At 47.5% G+C, this 25966-nt stretch overlaps 1 protein-coding gene across 2 annotated transcripts in view; it reads right to left on the bottom strand.

Annotated features, from left to right (window-relative positions):
• Positions 1 to 477: 477 nt before the first annotated feature.
• The window catches only part of CRK (CRK proto-oncogene, adaptor protein), a 32263-nt gene continuing 6774 nt past the window's right edge, over positions 478 to 25966 (bottom strand). Inside the window, exons 2-3 of one of the 2 annotated variants that reach the window (XM_016931123.4) lie at positions 16069 to 16434; positions 478 to 3314 (exon numbers count right to left, since the gene is read on the bottom strand). In XM_016931123.4, the coding sequence (XP_016786612.1) occupies positions 3307 to 3314; positions 16069 to 16434 (374 nt within the window). In that variant the 3' untranslated portion in view covers positions 478 to 3306. Of the gene's footprint in view, positions 3315 to 15898; positions 16435 to 25966 lie in introns of both variants that reach the window. The other variant, XM_016931122.4, reaches the window with a different exon arrangement.

Raw genomic sequence — 25966 nt, forward strand, 5'->3', positions numbered from 1 at the left:
TAAAGATTTACCTCTCGCTGGGCGCAGTGGTGGCTGAAGCCTGTAATCCCAGCACTTTAGGAGGCGGAGGCAGGCAGATCACCCGAGGTCAGGAATTTGAGACCAGCCTGGCTAACATGGTGAAACCCCATTTCTACTAAAAATACAGTAAATTAGCTGGGCGTGGTGGTGCATGCCTGTAACCCCAGCTACTCGGGAGGCAGAGGTAGGAGAATTGCTTGAACGTGGGAGGCGGAAGTTGCAGTGAGCCGAGATCGCATCACTGCACCCCAGCTTAGGTCACAAGAGCGAAACTCTGTCTCAAAAAAAAAAAAAGATTTAGTTCTTTTGTGAAAAATATTCAAAGATTACTTTTTTCCAAAAGATCACCAAGCCAAACATTTGGCCATATTTTTATTTACTACATATACTATAAACATATACAATACATGCTACCAAAAAAATTTTTTTTTTAAATTTAACTGTCAAGAAAGTGTATAGTGTTATAATACAATGGCACATGTTTATATTTTATTTCAAATTGGTTTGCTTATCACCTATTTCAAACCATTAACAGTGACATGTTACTTGTGGATAATTAAAAATTATCTATTTGCATTATTAACAATAAACAATTCCAACAAATTAATAAGAATTAACCATGTCAAATATTAGTATTCAAAAAATGGGATTTGCAGAAATGATTATATAAAATATAGCAGCCAATTTCAGTTTACTTTGCCAATAGGATTTCAGCATTTGCTTTTTTTTGGAAGACACTTATAAGACATCCTTTGATTTCTTGAGGGGCATTAACTGCCACACTCAACAGTCAAATCCAGCCCAGTGGTTCATGAACGGCTCTGGATCACTGATCACTGAGGAATCCTTAGTACTTGAGTAGCGCTGCCTGTTCCACTGATATTACATATGATGAAAAGAGACATTACAAGCCAATATCAAAGTCAAAGGAAAAGAAAATAGGAACATTCAAATCAGTTGTGACAAGGTTTTTCTACAAGTATTTTTGATGCCATACTTTCAGGAAAACAAGATTTAATGTGTGTGTGGACTTTACAGTATCTACGTTCTAACTGAAAATTTAACAAAGCAGTCAGATGGAATTACATGTAGTATCACAAATGTGTTCATTCAACACTAATGAGCACCCACTCTGTGCATAGCACTGGGCTACCATTTTACAAGTTGAGTTTAACGTCTTTATCAAGCATGACCTTAGTGTGAGGTAAAATACATTAAATTAGCGTCAACGCGTTAGTCTGCTTGCGGCCATGTACGGAATCCTGGGCCAGCTGGCTTCCCTGTGCCACGTCACCGGTTTCTCAGGTCTCCTCATTCACTCAGACAAATACGTGCACACTGACTGTGTGTCAGACAGTGTGCCGGTCACTCGGACACCACAATCTGGCATAGGTTCAAAGAATGTAAATTTATCATTTTAACCTATGCAGAACAATTAGAAAGGCAGATTATTTTTCCAAAATGAGGTCCACAGCACACTATAAGGTGTTTCTATTGGTCATACCACACCAGAGACCGGTAAGTGCCTTTATAGACTGAGAACTAACGTGGAAGTTTCATGCTGTCGTCTAAATAGCCTAAGTCATTTTTGGTCTCATAGGTCTATTTTGTGGAGCACCTGACCCCATATAAATCATTCCATACTTAAATGGGTTTGTAAACTAAACCTGAACATAAACAACAAGAGCCAAAAATGAAGGCAGTTTACAATGTAATGTTCTTCAACAGCATTACTCTCCCCATGAGAAATGAATAATACATAAGTAATTCACGATTGGTTCAACATTTTTTTTTCTTTTTTTTTTTCCTTTTTTTTTTTTTTTTGAGACTGAGTCTTGCCCTGTCGCTCAGGCTGGAACGCAGTGGTGCGATCTTGGCTCACTGCAGCCTCCACCTCCCAGGTTGAAGCAATTCTCCTGCCTCAGCCTCCCGAGTAGCTGGGATTACAGGCGTGCACCACCACGCCGGGCTAATTTTTTATATCTTTAGCAGAGATGGGGTTTCACTATGTTGGCCAGGCTGGTCTCGAACTCCTGACCTCATGATCCACCTGCCTCGGCCTCCCAAAGTGCTGGGATTACAGACGTGAGCCACCGCGCCCAGCCGGTTCAACATTTTTTCAAAGCACTAACCCTACCCCAAATTCATGTAATACTAACTTGACTTTTATACAAGTTGCACAGAATGCAGAGGGCAGAATTTGGCCCCAAAACCTTCCACAGAATATTAGAGGTCATTGGTCCTTCCACTCTTGAGTAGAACCTAAGAATTCCAAGAGTCTCCTAATAGGATACTGGCCCTCTGGAGAAATGGCCCTGCTGGATCCCATTAGTTAGGACTCTAGTTAGCTGCTGTAGAAGGGTGACCTACTACGACCCTTTTGGGGAAGGCAGAGAGCTGGGAGACTGGCTGTCCACTTAGTGAATCCAACATTGGCTTAAAGCTATGCACTGAATAAAGTGCTCGGTACATCCTGCTTTTCACCTGGAATGAAAATACACACTTATCTTAGGAATTCACCTACTTACAGGTTTGGGGGACAAGAATGTCAAGGGCTAAAAGAATCCCAAGAAAAAGTATGAAGCATTGACTAGGAGGGAACAAATGCTTCTAGTAGTGTTCTTAGAATTCTTAGGATCTGAAATGTCAGAATGAGTCACACGCTGGTCATGCTCCATACAATGAAAGCAATCCTGCTTGATACTATTCACACGGTGCATGATTACTTCACGGGGGTGGAAGGGAACAGTCTGTCGCCATTTGATAGTATGGTTCCAGAATGAAAACAAAACCACTGAATAAATCAGGGTAAGCAGTGTGTAACACTCCTTCCTGTCCATCGGTTTTCCACAGGGTGATTTGCACTGCCTGAGAGAAAGGAGGCAAGATACCTATCCCTTCTGATACACACAGGCACGACCACTACCGCCTCCAATTGCCAATTCAGAAGCTAACACACAAGCCCTCCAGTTCGTACCCTGAATATGGTAATTAAGACTAGGAATGGAGCAGTTCAGTCTAAAAAATATCACAGGTAACAGAATGCTTATATAAACTAGACTGCTTTTGACATCTGTAAGAAAATTGTATAGATGGCAGTTGGAAAAAAAAAAAAAAGATTGTTCCCATCTGTCAGCAAAACTGTTGAACTATACTCAGCTGAAGTCCTCATCGGGATTCTGTTGATCCAGCAGACGGACATGTGTGAATGGGAAGTGACCTCGTTTGCCATTACACTCCCCTTCCCACTGACCACTCACATTAATCTTCGTAACCTTTACCAGCTCACCGACCTGCAGGAGGAGAATAAGGAGAGCACTTTATTTCCAGTTAGGAATGCAAGCTGAACAACTCCATTCTCTGGTTAGGCACACCCTGCCCATGTGACTGCTCTAGGGATATTACAGAAATGGCCATTTGCTGCCTCCCCAGCCCCAGCCACCAGACTGATTACTTGTGGTTAATGCAGGCAGAAGGAAAAGTGTTTTTAGCAGTGTGGAAAAACAGAGAATACAGAAAGTAAAAGGGATCCCAGATGATACTTTTTGATTAAAAAAGGAAAGTGATAATTATTGGAAATCTCAACTGTCTCTGCATGAGCAATCCCAACTTCAGTGAGTTAGCTACTATTCCCTTTCTTTGTACTCACTACCCTCAGCTTTCTGCCTGCTCCGCAGGCCCTGTCCGAGGAGAAGCAGCTTTCTCCGTTTTTTTTCTTTTTTTTTTTTGAGACGGAGTCTCTGTCACCCAGGCTGGATGACAGTGGCGTGATCTTGGCTCACTGCAAGCTCTGCCTCCCAGGTTCGAGCAATTTTCCTGCCACAGCCTCCCGAGTAGCTGGGACTACAGGCGCGCGCCACCGTGCCCAGCTAATTTTTATATTTTTAGTAGAGATGGAGTTTCACCATCTTGGCCAGGCTGGTCTCGAACTCCTGACCTTGTGATACACCTGCCTTGGCCTCCCAACGTGCTGGGATTACAGGCGTGAGCCACTGTGCCTGGCCGCCTTCTCCCCGCTTTAGCATATGGCAGCAGCACAATCCCCCAGCCCACTCGCACACGACCTGGCCTGTTACTGCTTGCACAGCAGAAAGCGATCATGGCAAGCATAGGTCACTTGGTCCTAGAGAATCAAGTGTTCCTATCACCTCCTGACCCAGGCAAGCCTTTTCCCATATGGGCAGGTAGAGGCCAAAACTCCAGGTCCAATTAGCTCCCAGAAAACCCCCACCTCATTCAGTAAGCTCTACTTCACAAGCCACTGCCTGCCCAGCCCCCAAATCCCACCATCGGACAGACCTTGCTGCTCCCTCAAAGCCGCTTGTTACCTGATCATTACCCAATGAGGGGTCAAAAAAACCAACCATGGCCGGGCGCAGTGGCTGACGCCTGCAATCCCAGCACTTGGTGAGCCTGACACAGGTGGATGGATTGCTTCAGCTCAGGAGTTTGAGACCAGCCTGAGCAACATGGTGAAACCGTCTCTACAAAAAATACAAAAATTAGCTGGGTGTGGTGGTGGCTGCTCATAGAACCAGCTACTCGGGAGGCTGAGGTGGGAGGACTGCTTGAGCCCAGGAGGCAGAGGTTGCAGTGAGCCGAGATCACATCACTGCACTCCAGCCTGGGCAACAGAGCCAGATCCTGCCTCAAAAAACAAAAAAAACCTTATGTTTTGGCATTTATTTATAAAATGTCTCTTGTTGCAAAATGAAATATAAAGTTTTTTTTTGTTTGTTTGTTTTTTTAAGACAGAGTCTCGATCTGTTGCCCAGGCTGGAGTGCAGGGGCGCTATCTCAGCTCACTGCAAGCTCTGCCTCCCGGGTTCACGCCATTCTCCTGCCTCAGCCTCCCTAGTAGCTGGGACTACAGCCGCCCGCCACCACGCCCAGCTAATTTTTTGTATTTTGTTTAGTAGAGACGGGGTTTCACCGTGTTAGCCAAGATGGTCTCGATCTCCTGACCTCGTGATCCGCCCGCCTCGGCCTCCCAAAGTGCTGTGATTACAGGTGTGAGCCACCACGCCCGGCCGTCTTTTTATCTTTTGTTTTTGAGACAGGGTCTCACTCTGTCACTCAGGCTGGAGAGCAGTGACACCATCATGGCTCACTGCAGCCTGTAACTCTTGGGCTCATGGGATCCTCCAACTTTAGCCTCCCGAGTAGCTGGGACTACAGGTGCACGCCACCATGCCCAGCTAATTACAGGCATGAGCCTCCACACCATTTATGCATTTCATACAGTATCAGGAACTTCCAATTATGCATCTGAGGTTGTACTGGGTTCCCTAAAAACGTATGCAGGCACATCTACTGGCCAAAGCCAACGTAAGTCCAGCCGCAGGGCCTCTTCCAGGCCCAGCCTGACCTCACTTACAGATGGAACAGCTTGCCTATTGGCCCCTCTGTTTCCTGAAGAACTCTCTAAAAATTACAGAGGCCTGAAGTCACTGTATGGGTCATATGATGCTGAGAAAAGGAGGGACAGAAAGAAGGGGATAGAGAGACACATAAGACACAGAGGTTGAGAAAAAAATAGCAGCAGGCTTGGCGCAGTGGCTCATGCCTGGAATCCCAGCACTTTGGGAAACTGAGGTGGGGGGATGGCTTGAGCCCATGATTTTGAGAGCAGCCCTGGCAAAAGAGTGAGACCTTGTCTCTACAAAAAAATTGAAAAAGCCAAGTGTGGCCAAGCATGCTGGTGTGCGCCTGTGGTCCCAGTTACTTGGGAGGCTGAGGTAGGAGGTCACCTGAGCCTCCTGGGAGGTCAAGGCTGCCCCCTAGCCTGGGCAACAAGACCCTGTCTGCAAAAAAAAGAGAAAACCAAGCAGCTAACCCAGCCTGTGTCGTGACAATGCCGGCTGAGCACACGTGTGGAGGAAGGAGAGGAAGGGATGATGGCCCAGCCTGTGTCGTGACGATGCCGGCTGAGCACACGTGTGGAGGAAGGGGAGGAAGGGATGATGGCACGCCTATCCTTACACACAGGTAACAATCCTCACAGGTTGCTGTCACCAGGGCTCTCACCACACCTGGCCTGCCAGCAATTTTAGAATTCAACGTTTCTCACATCTGGGCAGGGTGCTGTGGCTCACGTCTTTAATCCCAGCACTTTGGGAGGCGAGGTAGGAGGATCACTTGAGCTCAGGAGTTCAAGACCAGCCTGGGCACCATAGTGAAACCTCATTTCTACAAAAAATAAAAAAATTGGCTGGGCGTGGTGGCGCACGCCTATAATCTCAGCACTTTGGGAGGTCGAGGTGAGTGAATCACGATGTCAGGAGTTCAAGACCAGCCTGGCCAAATTGGTGAAACCCCATCTCTACTAAAATACAAAAATTAGCCAGGTGTGGTGGCAGGCGCCTGTAATCCCAGCTACTTGGGAGGCTGAGGCAGTGAACTGCTTGAACCCGGGAAGCGGAGGTTGCAGTGAGCCGAGACTGTGCCACTGCACTCCAGCCTGGCCAACAGAGTTACACTCTGTCTCAAAAAATAAAATAAATAAATAAATTAGCCAGGCATAGTAGTGTGTGCCTGTGGTCCCAGCTACTCAAGAGGCTGACATGGGAGGATCACTTGAGCCCGGGAGGCAGAGATTGCAGTGAGCCAAGATAGTACCACTGCACTTCAGCCTGGGTGACAGAGCAAAACTGTCTCCAAAAAAAAAAAAAAAAAAAAAAGGATTCTGACATGCCCCAGCCAGGCTAGGCAACAATAGCAAGACTGTGTCTCTTGAAAAAAAAAAAAAAAAAAGAAAAATTAGTAAGGTATCATGGTATGCACCTGTAGTTCCAGCTACTCAGGAGACTGAGGCAGAAGGATCACTTGAGCCTGGGAGTTTGAGGCTGTAGCAAGCCAAGTGCACCACTGCACCCCAACCCTGGTGGAGAGACCAAGATTCTGTCTCCAAAAAAAAAAAAAAAAAAAAAAAAGAATCTTGGCCGGGCGTGGTGGCTCACGCCTGTAATCCCAGCACTTTGGGAGGCTGAGGGCGGCAGATCATGAGGTCAGGAGATCCAGACCATCCTGACTAACACGGTGAAACCCCATCTCTACTAAAAATACAAAAAATTACCCAGGTGTGGTGGCGGGCACCTGTAGTCCCAGCTACTTGGGAGGCTGAGGCAGGAGAATGGTGTGAACCCAGGAGGCGGAGCTTGCAGTGAGCCGAGATTGCGCCACTGCACTCCAGCCTGGGTGACAGAGCGAGACTCAGTCTCAAATAAATAAATAAATAAATAAATAAATCAATACCTCGATGTTATACTGTCTTTATTCTTTTTTTTTTTTTTTTGAGAGAGAGTCTCACTCTGTCACCCAGGCTGGAGTGTAGTGACGCTATCTTGGCTCACTGCAACCTCCACCTGCCGGGTTCAAGCAATTCTCCTGCCTTAGGCTCTCAAGTAGCTGGGACAACAAGCACAGGCCACCACGCCCAGCCAGTACTTTTTTCGTATTTTTAGTAGAGACGGGGTCTCACCATGCTGGGCAGGCTTGTCTCAATCTCCTGACCTCATGATCCACCCACCTCGGCTTCCCAAAGTGCTGGAATTACAGGTATCAGCCACCGCGCCCAGCCTATATTGTCTTTATTCTTAAGCATTCAAACTGCAGTCTCAAATCACATCCCACAGAGCTCTAAGAGGTGAAGGGTAGGTTGAAAAGTGGACCAGCCCCACCCCTTGCTGTTAACACAGAACCATACCAATTTCTCAAAATGTGGGGCAAAATCTGCTGATGTGCCTCCAGATCTTTTCTTTCAGACTTTTTTTTTTTTAAATGGAATTTTTGTTCTTGTCGCCCAGGCTGGAGTGCAGTGGTACGATGCTGGCTCACCGTAACCTCCGCCTCCAGGATTCAAATGATTCTCCTGACTCAGCCTCCCAAGTAGTTGGGACTACAGGCGCCTGCCACCACGCCCAGCTGATTTTTGTATTTTTAGTAGAGATGGGGTTTCACCATGGTGGGCAGGATGGTCTTGATCTCCTGACTTCGTGATCTGCCTGCCTCGGCCTCCCAATGTGCTGGGATTACAGGTGTGAGCCACCGTGCCAGGCCTTCTTTCAGACTTCTAAGGGATAAATGAGTAGGGATTTCTATGAGGCAAGATGTTATTGGGGAAAGGAACTATGTGTAAATTAGACCTTTGGACCATATCAGATTTTTTTTTTTTTTTTTTTTTTTTTGAGACAGTGTCTCACTCTGCTGCCCCGGCTAGAGTACAGTGGCGTGATCTCAGCTCACTGCAACCTCCGCCTCCCGGGTTCAAGCGATTCTCCTGCCTCAGCCTCCTGAGTAGCTGGGATTACCGGCGCACGCCACCACGTCCGGCTAATTTTTTCGCATTTTTAGTAGAGATGGGGTTTCACCATGTTGGCCAGGCTGGTCTCCAACTCCTGACCTCAGGTGATCCGCCCACCTTGGCCTCCCAAAGTGCTGGGATTACAGGTGTGAGCCACCGTGCCCAGCCAGATTCTCTTGGATCTACCCTGCAGAGGAAAACCATGCCAAAATCTAAAACTTTTTTTTTTACACCAGGTGCGCTGGTCTGCACCTGTAGTCCCAGCTACTTGGGAGACTGAGGGGAGAGGAACCCTTGAGTCCAGGGTTTTTTTTTTTCTTTTTGAGACAGTGTATTCATCTCTCACCCAGGCTGGAGTGCAGTGGCACAATCTTGTCTCATTGCAAACTCCGCCTCCTGGATTCTTGTGCCTTAGGCTCCCAAGGACCTGGGATTATAGGCGCCCGCCACCATGCTCAGTTAATTTTTGTATTTTTAGTGGAGACCAGGTTTCATCACATTGGACAGGCTGGTATGCAACTCCTGACTTCAAGTGATTTGTCCGACTCGGCCTCCCAAAGTGCTGGGATTATAGGCATGGGCCACCTTGCCCAGCTGAGCCCAGGAGTTTGAGGCCTTCCTCAGCAGCACAGTGAAACACTGTCTCTCTTAAAAAAAAAAAAAAAAAGAGGCCAGACGCAGTGGTTCACACCTATAATCCCAGTGCTTTGGGAGGCCCAAGCAGGAGGAAGATTGCCTGAAGCCAGGAGTTCAAGATCAGTCTAGGTTACAAAGCAAGACTCCATTTCTACAAAATTAAAAGTACAAAATTAGCCAGGTACAGTGGAATGTGCCTGTAGTCCCAGCTACTTGGGAGGCTGAGGTAGGGGGATCACAAGCCCAGGAGTTTGGGGCTGCAGTGAGCTACAACTGGGCACCTTGCTTGGGGAACAGAGCAAAGCCTGATCTCAAAAAAAAAAAAAAAGAGAAAAACAACCAAAAACACGAATCTTTTCTTTACAGATGATTAGGTTTTTGGCACACAGGTTCAAATATACAGAGATGAGATAATGGCTATGCCATAACTCAAATGATTTTTTTTTTAAAGCCAGAGTTTCGCTTTTGTTGCCCAGGCTGGAGTGCAGTGGCGCAATCTCAGCTCACTGCAACCTCCACCTCCCGGGTTCAAGTGATTCCCCTGCCTCAGCCTCCCAAGTAGCTGGGATTACAGGCGTGTGCCCCTACGCCTGGCTAATTTTGTATTTTTCATAGAAATGGAGTTTCAAAATGCTGGTCAGGCTGGTCTCGAACTCCTGACCTCAGGTGAAGAGTTCACCCACCTCGACCTCCCAAAGTGCTGGGATTACAGGCATGAACCACTGCACCTGGGGTGATTCTGATTATTAGTATTATTTTTTGAGACAGAGTCTCGCTCAGTCCCGAGTAGCTGGGACTGCGGATGCCCGCCACCATGTCCGGCTAATTTTTTGTATTTTTTTTTTTTTAGTAGAGATGGGATTTCACAGTATTAGCCAGGATGGTCTCCATCTCCTGACCTCGTGATCCGCCCGCCTCGGCCTCCCAAAGTGCTGGGATTACAGGCGTGAGCCACCACACCCAGCCTGATTATGATTTTTAAACAGATAAAGAAAATTTGTAAGCAATCAATTGGGCTAATTAACCTGACCAACATGGCCTTGAAGTAAAAATACCTCAAGGAAGACCTTGTTAAAATTAACCCTATGGCCGGGCGCTGTGGCTCATGCCTGTAATCCCAGCACTTTGGGAGGCCGAGGTGGGTGGATCACAAGGTCAGCAGATCGAGACCATCCTGGCTAACATGGTGAAACCCCGTCTCTACTAAAAATACAAAAAAATTAACCGGGCGTGGTAGCAGGCGCCTGTAGTCCCAGCTGCTAGGGAGGCTGAGGCAGGAGAATAGCATGAACCCTGGAGGCGGAGCTTGCAGTGAGCCGAGATCACGCCACTGCACTCCAGCCTGGGCGACAGAGCGAGACTCCGTCTCAAAACAAACAAACGAACAAACAAACAAATTAACCCTTTGTGCTTTTTGGGGCCTTTCTCCTGAAACGTTTAGAGCACATGAAAATGCTCCTGAGGTCCCAAAGGCACTATGATGATATTTAGAGACCAGGTCTTCCCGTGGTGCCACATGTGGCCTTAGGTCTTTAACAGTTTGGAGGAAGGAGTGGCTGCTGACTCTGGCTGGAGGGGGGCAAAGGAAGAAGGCCGGAGGGGGTGGGGTATTCTAAGAACATTTTGCTCCAGTAAATGCAGTTCTTCCTCTAATTCAGAAACAAAGTCAGAACTGTGCTTCCACCTGTTAATTCACTAAAGCATAATTCCCAAAGATCAGATCAGGGAAGGTGAGGGGTATCATACAGGGGTATCATACAGGTGAGGGGTATCATACAGGGGCGGTGGCTCACACCTGTAATCTCAGCACTTTGGGAGGCAGAGGGGAGTGGGTCACGAGGTCAGGAGATCGAGACCATCCTGGCTAACACAGTGAAACCCCATCTCTACTAAAAATACAAAAGAAAAAAAAAAAAAGAAACTTGGTGTACTAGCTTTTTTTGAGGCAGAGTCTCACTCTGTCGCCTAGGCTGGACTGCAGTGGCGCAATCATAGCTCACTCCAGCCTTGACCTCCCAGGCTCAAGCCATCCTCCCATCTCAGTCACTAGAGTATCTGGGACTACAGGCATGTGCACCACACTCGGCTAATTCTTGTAATGATGGGTTTCACCATGTTGACCAGACTAGGGTGTACTACTTCAAATACAAAGGTGAAACCGAGTGCTTGCCCCGGAACTGTTACAATCTGACAATACAAAGGAATGTACTAATCAGTGAATGTAGTAATAACAGTAGTTCTAACACTACTGATTTCAAAATTCAAGTTATAAATAGGAAAGAAAAATCCTAATATGAATTACCAATGAACAACAAAGACTTCATACAGGACTTGAAGTACTACAAGGTAGTTAACCTTTCTTTCCAAGAGGGAGACCTCACTACAGGAAAGAGACTGACGAGTCTCACCACAGAGGAACTGTTTTACTGTCCAGGCTGGTCCTCAGCCTCCTGATCCTGTAACACATCCTTAGGAGCTTCTTACAGCTCTGTGGGATGGGATTTGGGACTGCACTCTGAATGCTTAAGAATAAAGACAACATAGGCCAGGCGGGGTGGCTCATGCCTATAATCCCAGCACTTTGGGAGGCTGAGGCAGGCGGATCGCTTGAGGCCAGGAGTTCGAGACTAGCCTGGCCAATGTGGCGAAATCCCATCTCTACTAAAAATAAAAAAATTAGCCAGGCGTGGTGGTGGATGCCTGTAATCCCAGCTACCCAGGAGGTTGAGGCAGGAGAATCACTTGAACCCAGGAGGCAGAGGGAGATCACGCCACTGTACTCCAGCCTGGGTGACAGAGTGAGACCTTGTCTTAAAAAAAAAAAAAAGGCCAGGCGCGGTGGCTCACGCCTGTAATCCCAGCACTTTGGGAGGCGAAGGCGGGTGGATCACAAGGTCAGGAGGTCGAGACCATCCTGGCTAACACGGTGAAACCTCATCTCTACTAAAAATACAAAAAATTAGCCAGGCGTGGTGGCAGGCGCCTGTAGTCCCAGCTACTCGGGGGGCTGAGGCAGGAGAATGGCGTGAGCCCGGGAGGCAGAGCTTGCAGTGAGCCGAGATCGCACCACTGCACTCCAGCCTGGGCAACAAAGCGAGACTCCGTCTCAAAAAAAAAAAAAAAAAGAAGAAGAAGAACAAAGACAATATAAGATTGAAGTATTTAAACAGAGTTTGCTATCAAGTAGAATGGTGGACTTAAGACTATATCCTAAAGAACCACAATCCACAAAACACCTAGAAAAGTTGACTAAAATATAACAAGCATCCTTTCATCTTCACTTTTTTAGGAAGCAAGTCCCGGCTGTATCATGGAGTCATTCGTAAAGAAGACTGAATGTGGTTACTACAGTTTCTTTGCTCCCAAGGAGCGTAACAAACACTGGCTATTCCCTAGCTCTGTGTCATTTTCAAGGCTAATCGATCCTGGTGCAATCAGATCTAGAATTGGTCCAGGAACAAAAGATTACCCAGCTGATCAATGCGTTCCAGAGATAATGAGAACAAAATCAGAACCCAAATGGTATCAATGTTTGGAATTCACTACACAGGGGACATCACAGACTGGTTTTCTTTGCTGGCGCAAACCCAGGTGACTGCTTTTCTAGGTCCCTACTACCAACCAGCAGCACATCAGTGACTGCTAACATGCCTTGATCCAGACTTGCTTTCAGTGAGCTCAGGGCAGGAAGCACACACAAATTCATACACACAAAACCAGGGAAGAGCAAGTACAGAGAGGCAGCACAGGAGCCTTCTCTTCCAACCTCCTGGGCTCAAGCAGTTTTCCTACCTCAGCCTCCCAAGCAGCTGAGACCACAGGTGCACACCACCACGCCTAGCCTTTTTTTTTTTGAGATGGAGTTTCACTCTTGTTGCCCAGGCTGAAGTGCTATGGCACGATCTCAGCTCACTGAAATCTCTGCCTCCCGGGTTCAAGTGATTCTCCTGTCTTAGCCTCCCAAGTAGCTGGAATTACAGGCGCCCACCACCACGCCTGGCTAATTTTTGTATTTTTAGTACAGACAGGGTTTCATCATATCGGTCAGGCTGGTCTCAAACTCCTGATCTCAGGTGATCTGCCCGCCTCAGCCTTCCAAAGTGCTGAGATTACAGGCGTTAGCCACCGCACCCGGCATGTATGGTTTTTTTTTTTTTTTTTTAAGATCACCTGGCTAATTTTTAAAAACATTTTTTGTAGAGACCGGATCTCACCATGTTGCCCAGGCTGGTTTCAAACACCTGGACTCAAGCGATCCTCCCACCTCAGCCTCCAAAAGTGCTGGGATTACAGGCATAAGTCACAGCACCTGGCCAAACATCAGCCTGTTGTTTTTGCAGCTTTATTGGAACACAGCAAGCTCATCTGTTGTTTTATCTATGATTTCTTTCTTGCTACAATGGCAGAGTTGGGACACAGAATTTAAGGCCCTCAAAAACCTTTACAGAAAAGGTCTGCAGACCCCTGATCTAAGTAACAGGTAGTGTATCTAGGGCCCATCGGCAGTCTTTCAAATTGATGGAAACAAATGAGGACAATTCAGCCTTAACAATTCACCTGCATCAGAGATGGACTGAAACTGGCATGGGTAGTACTGGTGGAAAGCTGCCAGTGTTTGAGATTTAACTATCCACATGAACAGAAAAAAACATCCCATAGAATCCTGGGAGATAGGCCTTACCCTGGTTCTGGTGTGAGTCACAAAGATTTCTAGCTCAACTGATAATGCCTGAAGCTAAGCTCCCCATACCCTTGATGAGTGGTGACTACACATAGTACATATGTTTTAGCTCAACATAAAGACATTTCTAGAAATTGGCCAGGCATGACAGCTCACACCTGTAATCCCAGCACTTTGGGAGGCTGAGGCGGGTGGATCACCTGAGGTCAGGAGTTTGAGACCAGCCTGGCCAACAAGGTGAAACCCTGTCTCTACTAAAAATACAAAAATTAGCCAGGCACAATGGGGTATGCCTGTAATCCCAACTACTCAGGAGACTGAGGCAGGGGAATCACTTGAACCTGGGAGGCGGAGGTTGCAGTGAGTCAAGGTCGCGCCATTGCACCCCAGCCTGGGCGATGGAGAGAGATTTCGTCTCAAAAAGAACAACAACAACAAAAAAAAATCCAAAAAATCCCAATACCCAAATCAAAAAGGAAAACTTACTAAAATCATAAACTAGTTTTCTACTCAAATCTTTATTTAATGAGATTTGTGTTTCACAGCAGGTAGAGAAGCTCAACCATTTTTTTGAGCAGTAAAGCCTCTAATTAAGGCAGGCATGATTAAATCTCTGAGAAAGGAAATGCAAATAGAAGCAAAATTCACATTATAACTGGTTTCTCCTGGGTCAGCTGGCTTGTTCCATGGCTTTTTTTCTTTTTCTTTTTTTGAGACAGAGTCTCACCCTGTCGCCCAGGCTGGAGTGCAGTGTCATGATCTCAGCTCACTTCAGCCATGACCTTTCAGGCTCAGGTGATCCTCCCTCCTCAGCCTCCCAAGTAGCTGGGACCACAGGCACGTGCCACCATGCCCAGCTAATTTTTTGTAGAGATGGTGTTTTGCCATGTTGCCTAGGCCGGTCTCCAACTCCTGAGCTCAAGTGATCTGCCCACCTCGGCCTCCCAAGGTGCTGGGATTACAGGTATGAGCCACACACCCAGCCTTTGTTCCATGTTTTCATACTTACTTCAACCCAGTGCTAACAAAGTCTGTAATAAATGTCAAGAGTTACATCTAGTGACTCAGTAAGGCCAGATAAAAATTTAAAAAAGCAGAGAGGAAAAAAAAAAAGAAAATAAAAAAGAGTAAGATCCATCATACACACAGCACCATGCCAGATGTTACTGTCATCTGAACTCACAGGAAGACCTGAGGGTAGAAATCTATTTTCCTCCAAACAGGGAATGGGAACAAGAGGCAGTGATAACTCTGACAACATACATTCCATTTCTCATTCAAGCCAGGACTGCAGGTGCATGCCACCACGCCTGGTGATTTTTTTTTTTTTCACTTTTTGTTAAAAAAAGCTGAGGTCTATGTTTCCCAGACTGGTCTTGAACACCTGGTCTCAAGTGGTCTTCCTGCCTTAGCCTCCCAGAGCACTAGGATTACAAGTGTGAGCCACTGTGCCCAGCCTGTACTAGCTTTTACACTGAACCATCAGTTCTTCTGAAAAGAAAGGAAGGGAGAGAGGGAGGAAGGAAGAAGAAAGGAAGGAGGTAGGAGACCAAGGTGTGAGCGCGGAAGAGAGGAATAAAGGAATTAACACCATGTAATGGCTGGCCAGAAGGAAGTGGGCTACCAAAGATATTTCATCAGTAAAGGCAAAAGTTAATTCCTGAGGAAGAACTGGCTTTTTGAATGATTTAGAAAGACCCGTGCACCTGCCACTCCTCGGAATGAGGACTTCTGGGTGTGCATCTCTTCAAACCTCTACTAGGCCTATTTCCTCCCGGATTCTACTCAATGAACAGAATTAGTGGTAAGGAACTTCAAGTCCCCCGAAGCAAAAACAAGTTTTTGCGGGAAAATTCCATTTAAGTGCTTTGATAGAGACCACTTATTACACTCAAATCCATCTGAACCCACCTTCTTTTAGACAACGACAAACAGAAAGCAAGAAACAGATGAGGATGTAGATGAGGAAAAACATTTGAGGTTAATTCCTGTGAATTCAGGTGGTGTTATTAAAGTAATCCAAGTGTGTTTAGTAGATCAATTAAGAACATTCAGTTATACAGTTTTAAGCTTACTCATTCCCAAACAGGTTTTCTAAGAAGAAGAGAAAACCCAACATTCAATGCCAACATCAGTGCTTAGCGGCTTGCCATCTACAACATCCCAATGCTGTAGTCAGCATTGCTACAAAGCTCTAAGAGGACCGAGAGGAGACCCTGCAGCAGATCTCTTCTTTCTACATTGTGCACGTTATGTACCTCCAAAGCCAAGGCTGTCTTGTCGTAGGCATTGGGGACTCGCTTCTGGATAACCCTGGCATATATGGGCCCATTCTGGAGGTTAGGGAGCGGAGTGTTGACGCTGGGTTGGGCATAGGGCCCAGGCTCCGGCCCACCCAGTGGCTGTGGGTGGGAACCCTCCTGGTTACCTCCAATCAGAGCCGATACTGAGGCGGAGGCAGGTCTATACTTCTCGACGTAAGGGACTGGAATCATCCCTCTCTTGCCTTCGCTGTCCTCCGCATTCCACCACTGCTCTTCAGGCTTGTCCCGGATTCTCAAGATGTCTCCTTTCTTAAAGGGAAGATCTTCCTCATCATTCCCATTAAAGTCAAAGAGGGCTCGCACATACTCCGCCTCCTCCTGCCTGAGAATCACTCCACTACCCTGCCTGGATCTGGAAACTGGTTCTATCAACGTTGTAGTGTCCAAATAGTGTATTTTGTAGAATTCCAGTAAAGCAGGCAATGAATCAAACTCTTGATCTCCTATTCGGAGTCTGGAGGGGCTCACCCCTGGAAAAAACAGAGCAGGCTGTTATTTAATGATGTACTACACTGGAAATGAAATGCAGATTTTATTTTTATTTTTTTTAGAGTTGGGATCTCACTATGTTACCCAGGCTGGTCTCGACCTCCGGGGCTCAAGTGATCCTCTCACCACAAACTCCTGAGTAGCTGGGACTACAGGAGCCCACCACTGTGCCTGGCCGAAATGGAGCTTTCATGCATGCCTCATACACATTTAGTCAAGATTTAATCAGCAAAAAAAAAACCTCTAGAAAAAATAACCCCTTCTCTTCACAGCATACCAACATCACATTTGGAAGCTGAAACATCCCCTGGGAAGAAAGATGCCCATCACTACAGCCCCAGGGAAGGATGAGGAGGCCAGGAGACTAGGCTGGTCAGGACGTGCTCTCATACTTGATCAACGACGGGGGCTTTCACTGCATTCTCCAAATATGTTCTGTCGCTACCCCATTTACAGAGCAGTGTAAGCCTCAAGGTTCTGTTGCATGTTTTTTTTTTTTTTTTTTTTTTTTGAGACCAAATCTCACTGTGTCGCCCAGGCTGGAGTGTAGTGGCGTGATCTCTGCTTACTGCAACCTCTGCCTCCCGGGTTCAAGCGATTCTCCCGTCTCAGCCTCCTGAGTAGCTAGGATTACAGGCTCCCACCACCATGACCAGCTAATTTTTTTTTTTTTTTTTTTTTTTTTTGTATTTTTAGTAGAGACAGGGTTTCACCATGTTGGCCAGGCTGGTCTCAAACTCCTGATCTCAGGTGATCCACCCACCTCAGCCTCCCAAAGTGCTGGGATTACAGGTGTGAGCTACTGTGCCTGGCCTGCATCTACTTTTCAACCTCAGGAAATGTAGCAAGCTCTTGTTTTTCATGGGTCCCTGCTGCTGTTCCAGAAGGTGGAGAGAGCTTGTGTCTGCACTGAGCTCACACATTTTTTCTCTTCACATCTAGAATGTATAATTCCGAAGAAGAAAAACTATCTCTTTATTGTTGTGCTTTTCGTTGTTGTTGGGACAGAGTCTCGCTGTGTCGCTCAAGCTGGAGTGCAGTGGCACGATCACAGCTCACTGCAGCCTTGACCTCCCAGGCTCAAGTAATCCTCCCACTTCAGCCTCCTGAGTAGCTGGGACTACAGGCACGCTCAACCATACCTGGGTAATTTTTAAATATTTTGTAGAGATGGGGTTTCACTATGTTGCCCAGGCTAGTCTCAAACACCTGGGCTCAAGCAATCCTTCAGCCTCAACCTTCCAAAGTGTTGGGATTACAGGGATGAGCCACAGTGCCTGGCCTCTGGTATCTTTTTAAATCTAAGATAGGTGATCTCAATTTTATCTCTGACAGCTAAAAGGTAAAATAACCAAGAAGCTGAACTGAAAAACTAAGGGGCTAACTGCTTAAAAATCAATTCCCAAGATCGTAAATAAAACAGAAACTAGACTGTTCACTATGAAGCAAACAGGTCATTAAAAAAAAAAAGAATGTTTGGGGAAATAAAGGGTTAAAACACTCAACATCTGATAACACACTGAGGATCCAGAGAAAGAACATATTACAAACGCTTAAAATTCCTAACACACGAGTGTGTATGGTGGCCCTACATACCATAGTTCAGAATGGATTTCTTCTATGCTGAGATTCTAAAACTCAAGGAAAATAAATGAACACAGTCAAACAAAATGAGTAAATTCAAAGAAGAGTCAAAGTTTCTTTAAAAAGAAAAAAAAGAGTCAGGGTCTCGCTGTGTCACGCAGGCTGGAGTGCAGTGGCATGATCATAGCTAACTGCAGCCTCAGCCTCAAGCAAGCCTCCCACCCAGACTCCCGAATAGCTTCAAATACAGGCACACGCCACCACGCCCGGCTAATTTTTGTATTTTTTGTAGAGATGGGGTTTCACCACGTTGCCCAGACTGGTGAACTCCCGGGATTGTTAGGATTTCGGCTTCCCCAAGTTTTGGGATCATAGGTGTGAGACACCACGACGGAGTCTCGCTCTGTCCCCCAGGCTGGCGTGCAGTGGTACAATCTCGACTCAGTACAAGCTCCGCCTCCCGGGTTCACGTCATTCTCCTGCCTCAGCCTCCCGAGTAGCTGGGACTACAGGCGCCCGCCACCAAGCCTGGCTAATTTTTTTTGTATTTTTAATAGAGACGGGGTTTTACCGTGTTAGCCAGGATGGTCTCGATCTCCTGACCTAGTGATCCACCCGCCTCGGCCTCCCAAAGTGCTGGGATTGATTACAGGTGTGGGCCACTGCACCCGGCCACAAAGTTTCTAATTAGGAATGCAAACCTTTAACTCCCACTCAGCTAAGCACCCAAAACAGCAAACTATTTTCATTGGATTTTTCACATTATGGTTTCCTGAAGAAGTAATAAACAACTCTCTAATAATAACTAGTAAACATTCTCCATAGAGAATGAGTTTTAGCTGGGCACGGTTGCTCACATCTCTAACCCCAGCACTTAGGGAAGCTGAGGCAGGTGGATCCCTGGAGCTCAGGAGTTCAAGACCAACCCGGGCAACATGGCTGTCACTGCAAAAAACTTAAAAAATTAGCTGGGCGTGGTGGCACACTTCTGTAGTCCCAGCTACTCGGGACACTCAGGTAGGGGGATGGCTTGAGCCTGGGAGGTCAAGGCTACAGGGAGCCATGATCACGCCACTGCACTCCAGCCTGGGCAACAGAGCAAGACTCTGTGTCAAACAAACAAAAAAAAAGAAAATGAATTTTGTTGGGCGCGGTGCCTCACACCTGTAATCCTAGAACTTTAGGAGGCTGAGGTGGGAGGATCACTTAAGAGCAGGATTTTGAGGCCAGCGTAGGCAACACAGCCAAGACCTCATCACTACAAAAATTATGTAAAAAATAGCCAGGTTGGACAGGCGCGGTGGGTCACGCCTGTAATCCCAGCACTTTGGGAGGCCGAGGCAGGTGGATCACGAGGTCAGGAGATCGAGACCATCCTGGCTAACACGGTGAAACCCCGTCTCTACTAAAGATACAAAAAATTAGCCGGGCGTGGTGGCGGGCACCTGTAGTCCCAGCTGCTAGGGAGGCTGAGGCAGGAGAATGGCATGAACCCGGGAGGCAGAGCTTGCGGTGAGCCGAGATCGCGCCACTGCACTCCAGCCTGGGCGACAGAGCGGGACTCTGTCTCAAAAAAAAAAAAAAAAAAAAAAAAATTAGCCAGGCATAGTGGTGCACACCTGCAGTTGCAGCTACTTGGGAGGCTGAGGTGAGAGATCGCTTGAGCCCAGGAGTTTGTGAGTACAGTGAGCCATGATCGCGTCAACGCACTTCAGCCTGGGGGACAGAGCAAGACCTTGACTCTTAAGAAAAAATAAGTAAGTTTGAAAAAAAAAAATGACTGGGCACAGTGGTTTACGTCTGTAATCCCAGCACTTTGGGAGGCCAAGGCAGGAGGACTGATTGAGGCCAGTAGTTCAAGACCAGCCTGGGCAATAAAGTGAGACCCAATCTCCTAAAAAAACAAAAAACAGGCCGGGCACATGGCTCACACCTGTAATCCCAGCACTTTGGGAGGCCGAGGCGGGTGGATCATGAGGTCAGGAGAGCGAGACTCCGTCTCAAAAACAAACAAACAAACAAAAAAAACCATTAGCCAGGCAAGGTGGTCCATGTCTGTTAGTCCCAGCTTCTCGAGAAGCTGAGGTGGGAGAATCGCCTGAGCCCAGGAAGTCAAGGCTACCGTGAGTCGTGATCATGCCACTGCATTCCAGCCTGGGCAAAAGAGCGAGACCTTGTCTCAAAAAACCTAAAATCCAAATGAGTTTTGTGAGTTTTTGGCTTTGTTGTTGTCTTGCGACAGGGTGGTCTAGCTCTGTCACCCAGGCGGGAGTGCAGACCTCAGCTGAGTGCAACCTCTACCTCCCGGGCTGAAGCCATCCTCTTACCTCAGCCCCCTGAGTAGCTGGGCCTACAGGCATGCATCACCACGCCCAACTAATTTTTTGTAGTAACGGGATTTCGCCATGTTGCCCAAGCCAGTCTCGAATTCCTGAGCTCAAGTTATCCATCTGCCTTGGCCTCCCAAAGTGCTAGTATTACAGGCGTGAGCCACCACGCCTGGCCTTGGCTTTGTTTTTTGAGACAGGAGTCTCCCTATGTGGCCCAGGCTCATCTCAAACTCCTGGGTCCAGCGATCCTCTCACCTTAGTCTCCTGAGCACATGATTTTGTTATTTCTTTTTAGAGACAGGGTCTAACTCTGTTGTCCAAGCTGGAGTGCAGTAGTGTGATCACAGCTCACCGCAGTCTTAAACTCCTGGGCTCAAGATATTCTCCCACCTCAGCCTTCTGAGTAGCTGGGACTAAAGGTGCGGGTGGCATTGCACCCAGCTGATTTTTTTTTTTGAGACGGAGTCACATTCTTGTCACCCAGGCTGGAGTGCACTGGAGCAATCTTGGCTCACGGCAACCTCCACCTCCCGGGTTCAAGCAACTCTCCTGCCTCAGCCTCCCAAGTAGCTGGGACTACAGGCCCGCGCCACCACACCCGGCTAATTTTTGTATTTTTAGTAGAGACAAGGTTTCACCATCTTGGCCAGGCTGGTCTCCAACTCCTGACCTCGTGATCCATCCACCTCGGCCTCCCAAAGTGCTGGGATTACAGGCGTGAGCCACTGTGCCCGGCCCTTCACCCAGCTGATTTTGAAATTTTTTTTTATAGAGACAGCGTCTTGCTTTACTGCCCAGGCTGCGGTTTTGTTTTTGTTTTCTGAGATAGGGTCTGGCTCTGTGGCCCAGGCTGGAGTGCAGTGGCATGATCTTGGCTCACTGAAACCTCCACTTCCTGGGCTCAAGCCATTCTTTCACCTCAGCCTCCCAAGTCGCTGGGACTACAGGCATGCACTACCATGCCCAATTAATTTTTGTATTTTTTGTAGAGACAGGGTTTCACCATGTTGCCCAGGCTGGTCTTGAACTCCTGAGCTCCAGAGATCCACTTGCCTCTGCCTCCGAAAGTGCTGGGTTTAGAGGTGTGAGCCAGGGCGCCCGGCATTTTTTTTTTTTTTTTGAGACAGGGTCTTGTTCTGTCACCTAGGCAGGGGTGCAGTGGCATAATCTCAGCTCACTGCAGCCTCCACTTCCTAGGCTCTAGTAATCCTCCCACCTCAGCCTCCTGAGCAACTGGGACTATAGGCGCACACCACACCTGGCTAGTTTTTGTATTTTTTGTGGAGATGGGGTTTTGCTATGTTGCCCACGCTGGTCTCGAACTCCTAGGCTCAAGTGATCGGCCCACCTTGGCCTCCCATAGTACTGAGATTGCAGATGTGCACCACTGCAGTACTGAGATTGCAGATGTGAGCCAGTGCCGTACTAAGATTACAGATGTGAGCCACTGCATCCAGCCTATTATTAATTTTAATTATATGTGAGCCACTGCATCCAGCCTATTATTAATTTTAATTATATGTGAGCCACTGCATCCAGCCCATTATTAATTTTAATTATTTGCTTATTGGGATTTTTCTTGTGCGTGAAAGGGTTTTTTTTTTTTTTTTTTTTGGAAGACAGAGTCTTGCTCTGTCTCCCAAGCTGGAGTGCAGTGGCTGGATGTCAGCTCACTGCAACCTCCACCCTCTGTGTTCAAGCAATTCTCCTGCCTCAGCCCCCCAAGTAGCTGGGATACAGGTGTGTGCCACCATGCCCGGCTAATTTTTGTAATTTCAGTAGAGACACAGTTTCACCATGTTGGCCAGGCTGGTCTCAAACTCCTGACCTCAGGTGATCTGACCGCCTTGGCCTCCAAAAGTGCTGGGATGACAGGCGTGAGCCACTGTGCCTGGTATGTGATAGGGTCTCACTCTGCTGTCCAGGCTGGAGTGCAGTGGCGCAAACTCAGCTCACAGCAACCTCCCTTTTTTTTTTTTTTTTTTTTTTGAGACGGACTCTTGCTCTGTTGCCCAGGCTGGAGTGCAGTGGCGCGATCCTGGCTCACTGCAACCTCTCTCTCCTGGGTTCAAGTGATTCTCTTGCCTCAGCTTCCCAAGTAACTGGGATTACAGGCGGCCGCCACGACACCAAGGTAATTTTTCGTATTTTTAGTAGAGATGGGGGTTTCGCCACGTTGGCAAGGCTGGTCTCGAACTCCTGACCTCAGGTGATCCCACCAACTTCAGCCTCTCAAAGTGCTGGGATTACAGGTGTGAGCCACTGCACCCGGCCGCAGCCTACACTTTCTAGGCTTAAGCAATTCTACAGTCTCAGCCTCCCAAATAGCTGGGACTATAGGCACAAGCCAACCACCAACACCCAGCTAATTTTTGTATTTTTTATTTTTACTTTATTATCATTTTTTTGAGACAGAGTCTCACTGTTGCCCAGGATGGAGGGCAGTGGTGCAATCTTGGCTCACTGCAAGCTCTGCCTCCCAGGTTCACGCCATTCTCCTGCCTCAGCCTCCCAAGTAGCTGGGACTACAGGCGCCCGCCACCACGGCCGGGTTTTTTTTTTCTGTATTTCTAGTAGAGACGGGTTTCACCGTGTTAACCAGGATGGTCTGGATCTCCTGACCTCGTGATCCGCCCGCCTCGGCCTCCCAAAGTGCTGGGATTACAGGCGTGAGCCACCACGCCCGGCCGTGACTTTCTTTGTGTTTGGCAATCCCATAGACACAGAAATGTAAGCAAAACGCCACGGAAAACCTTTGATGTACTTTACTTATAAATTATTTTTCTATTCTGTCACTGTAATAATTTCACAGAGAAATGCCCGTTTCTGTGAACTGCTGGGGGCCATCAAGCTTCATTGATCCAAACTCCAGAAGGAAGGGAGGAGAACAGAACTCCCAGATAAGCCCAAACCTCACCATGGCTGTGTGTTCCGACTCCTTTTCTCTCTTTCCTCTCCTTCCAACCACAAACAGCCAAAGGCAGGAAATAGAAGGGCGGGAAAGGAAGGAGGCACAGTCAGCCAGTCTAGAGAACAGAAGCAACGACAGGATTCTCATAGCTATCTGGGACTTGGAAAACCTCAATGACTTGTTCTACATCACCCTGTGCTGGATTCTGAACGTGGAGTTAGGAAGTCACACAAACGGAAATCAAAATCAATGCAAGGAGAGGATATCCTTTCGGCTTCTCGGTACCTGCTCAGCCCGTTACTTCTAAGCTTTCCAAGCATTTCAAGCCTCAGGTTACGACCATCTTTACAAGGACACTCCCTCCCTGAAGGTTTCATGAAGAACACCTGAGGGTTCTGTGGGCTAAAATAGGCCCAATCACTTCCGACAGGTCTACAAGAGCGGGCCAGGCTCTCCTTGATCTCACAGCACTGTCTCTTTTCCTTTTTTTTTTTTTTTTGAGATGGAGTCTCCCTCTGTTGCCCAGGCTGGAGTACAGTGGTGCGATCTCAGCTCACTGCAACCTCTGCCTCCTGCCTCCTGGGTTCAAGCAATTCTCCCTTCCTTAGCCTCTCGAGTAGCTGGGAATACAGGCGCCCACCACCACACCTGGCTAATTTTTGTATTTTTAGGAAAGACAGGGTTTTGCCATGTTGGCCAGGCTGGTCTCGAACTCCTGACCTCAAGTGATCAGCCAGCCTCAGCCTCCCAAAGTGCTGGGATTACAGGCGCGAGCCACCACACCCGGCCCTCTCTTTTCCCTTTTTTCCTCAATTCTTGCTCCCTCCCTTCCTTCTCTGCCTATGGTATTTACAGGGGTTGCTTAGATAAATACCCACCAATACAAAATGCTAAAAAGGCCACTGGCTCGGGAGGCTGAGGCAGGAGAATCGCTTGAACCCGGGAGGCGGAACTTGCAGTGAGCAGAGATCGCGCCACTGCACTCCAGCCTGGGCGACAGAAGGCCACTGGCTTCCATCTGAGAAGATATATGGCCTCCTAAGCAAATAGAATGTTCTAAAGATGGTGGGTATGAGGATGGTCCTTTGCAGGTTTGGTGCATTGTGGCTCTCATTTTCTAGCTGTCTGAGTTACCTAACTTCTGTGTGCCTCACCCCCGACTCTGCAAAATGGGGTCAAATACCTATCTAATAAAGTTCCTAAAGTGGCTACAGGCTGGGCATGGGGGTTCACGCCTGTAATCCCAGCACTTTGGGTGGCAGAGCCAGGCAAATCACTGAGGTCAGGAGTTCAAGACCAGCCTGATCAACATGGTGAAACCCATCTCTACTAAAAATGCAAAAATTAGCTGAGCATGGTGGTGCACGCCTGTAGTCCCAGCTGCTGGGGAGGCTGAGGCAGGAGAACTGCCTGAACCTGGGAGGCAGAGCTTGCAGTGAGCCGAGAATATGCCACTGCACTCCAGCCTGGGTGAGAGCAAGACTCCATCTCAAAAAAAAAAAAAAAAGTGGCTCGTACATTATAGGTGCTCAATAAAAAGCAACCAATTCTCCAAATTCCTTCAGCAATTTTCAATTCATCCTCAAATCCAGAGCCCACTGGACCATTTCCCAGAGAAAATTCCACAGGATCTCAAGATGCTTCTCAAAAGTTCTGTGGTCAGGCAGGTGCGGTGGCTCACACCTGTTATCTCAGCACTTTGGGAGGCTGAGGCAGGAGGATCTCTTTATTTTTTCTCTATTTTTAAAAACTGATTTATTAACCAATCTTTAGGAAGACATCTGTTGAGGCCAGGAGTGCAAGCCCAGCCTGGGTCATACAGTGAGGCTGTAGTGAGCTATGACGGAGCCACTGCACACCAGCCTGAGCAACAGGGCCATCAGCAGTCTCACGCTACCTCCAGAAGTGGCTTGGCCCAGCTGCCAGCCTGGCATGTAGCTCTTCACTACCTCGAGGGAGTATCACAAACTATTACCACCCTAGCTTCTGTCCCACGCCTTCAAAATGAAGCACGTTTTATGCCCCCCTCCACCCACTAGCGCAACAGGTGGGATGAGCAGGTAACAGGAGGCACCATCTTATTTCCATGTGCTGGACCCGAGGTCCTTTCACACTTACGGATGCACTCCACCCAGGCACCTACTCCCCAAGACAAACTGTTTCACCAGTTCCTACCATCCACAGCATGAATTCCAGAGCCTCTCAAAGATAAGAAGTTTTCCATGTTGCTTGAAAAGCCCCCGCACCTCAGCTATGTTATTAAGATTCAGATACACGAAATGCTTATGGAGTACTTAGTATGCCAGTACTGAACATGGAATATCATTCCAACAACCCTATGAGATCAGTATTACTACTTCCCTCCTTCACAGATGAGGAAACCGAAGCAGAGAAAAGTTAAACAATTTGCCCAAAGTTACACAGGTAGTAAGTGGTAGGTAAATAAGGCCCAACCCAGGATCCACAGCTCAAGCTTATAACGACTCTCCTAACTCACACTCCTTCAGCTGTGTCAACCTGAAAGGTTTAGCTGTTCCAAGAGAAAAAAAACTAGTTTCTTGCAAGCATTCCAAGGAGGTCCATCTTGAAGCCCAACCTGACAGAATGTGACCAGTAGACTTGACCAAGCCCTTCCTTATGGCCCCAGGGAACTCCCAAGCTATGGCACCACAGGAAGCCTATGCAAGC

The sequence above is a fragment of the Pan troglodytes genome, chromosome 19, assembly GCF_028858775.2.
Source record: "Pan troglodytes isolate AG18354 chromosome 19, NHGRI_mPanTro3-v2.0_pri, whole genome shotgun sequence".
Classification (NCBI taxonomy): domain Eukaryota; kingdom Metazoa; phylum Chordata; class Mammalia; order Primates; family Hominidae; genus Pan; species Pan troglodytes.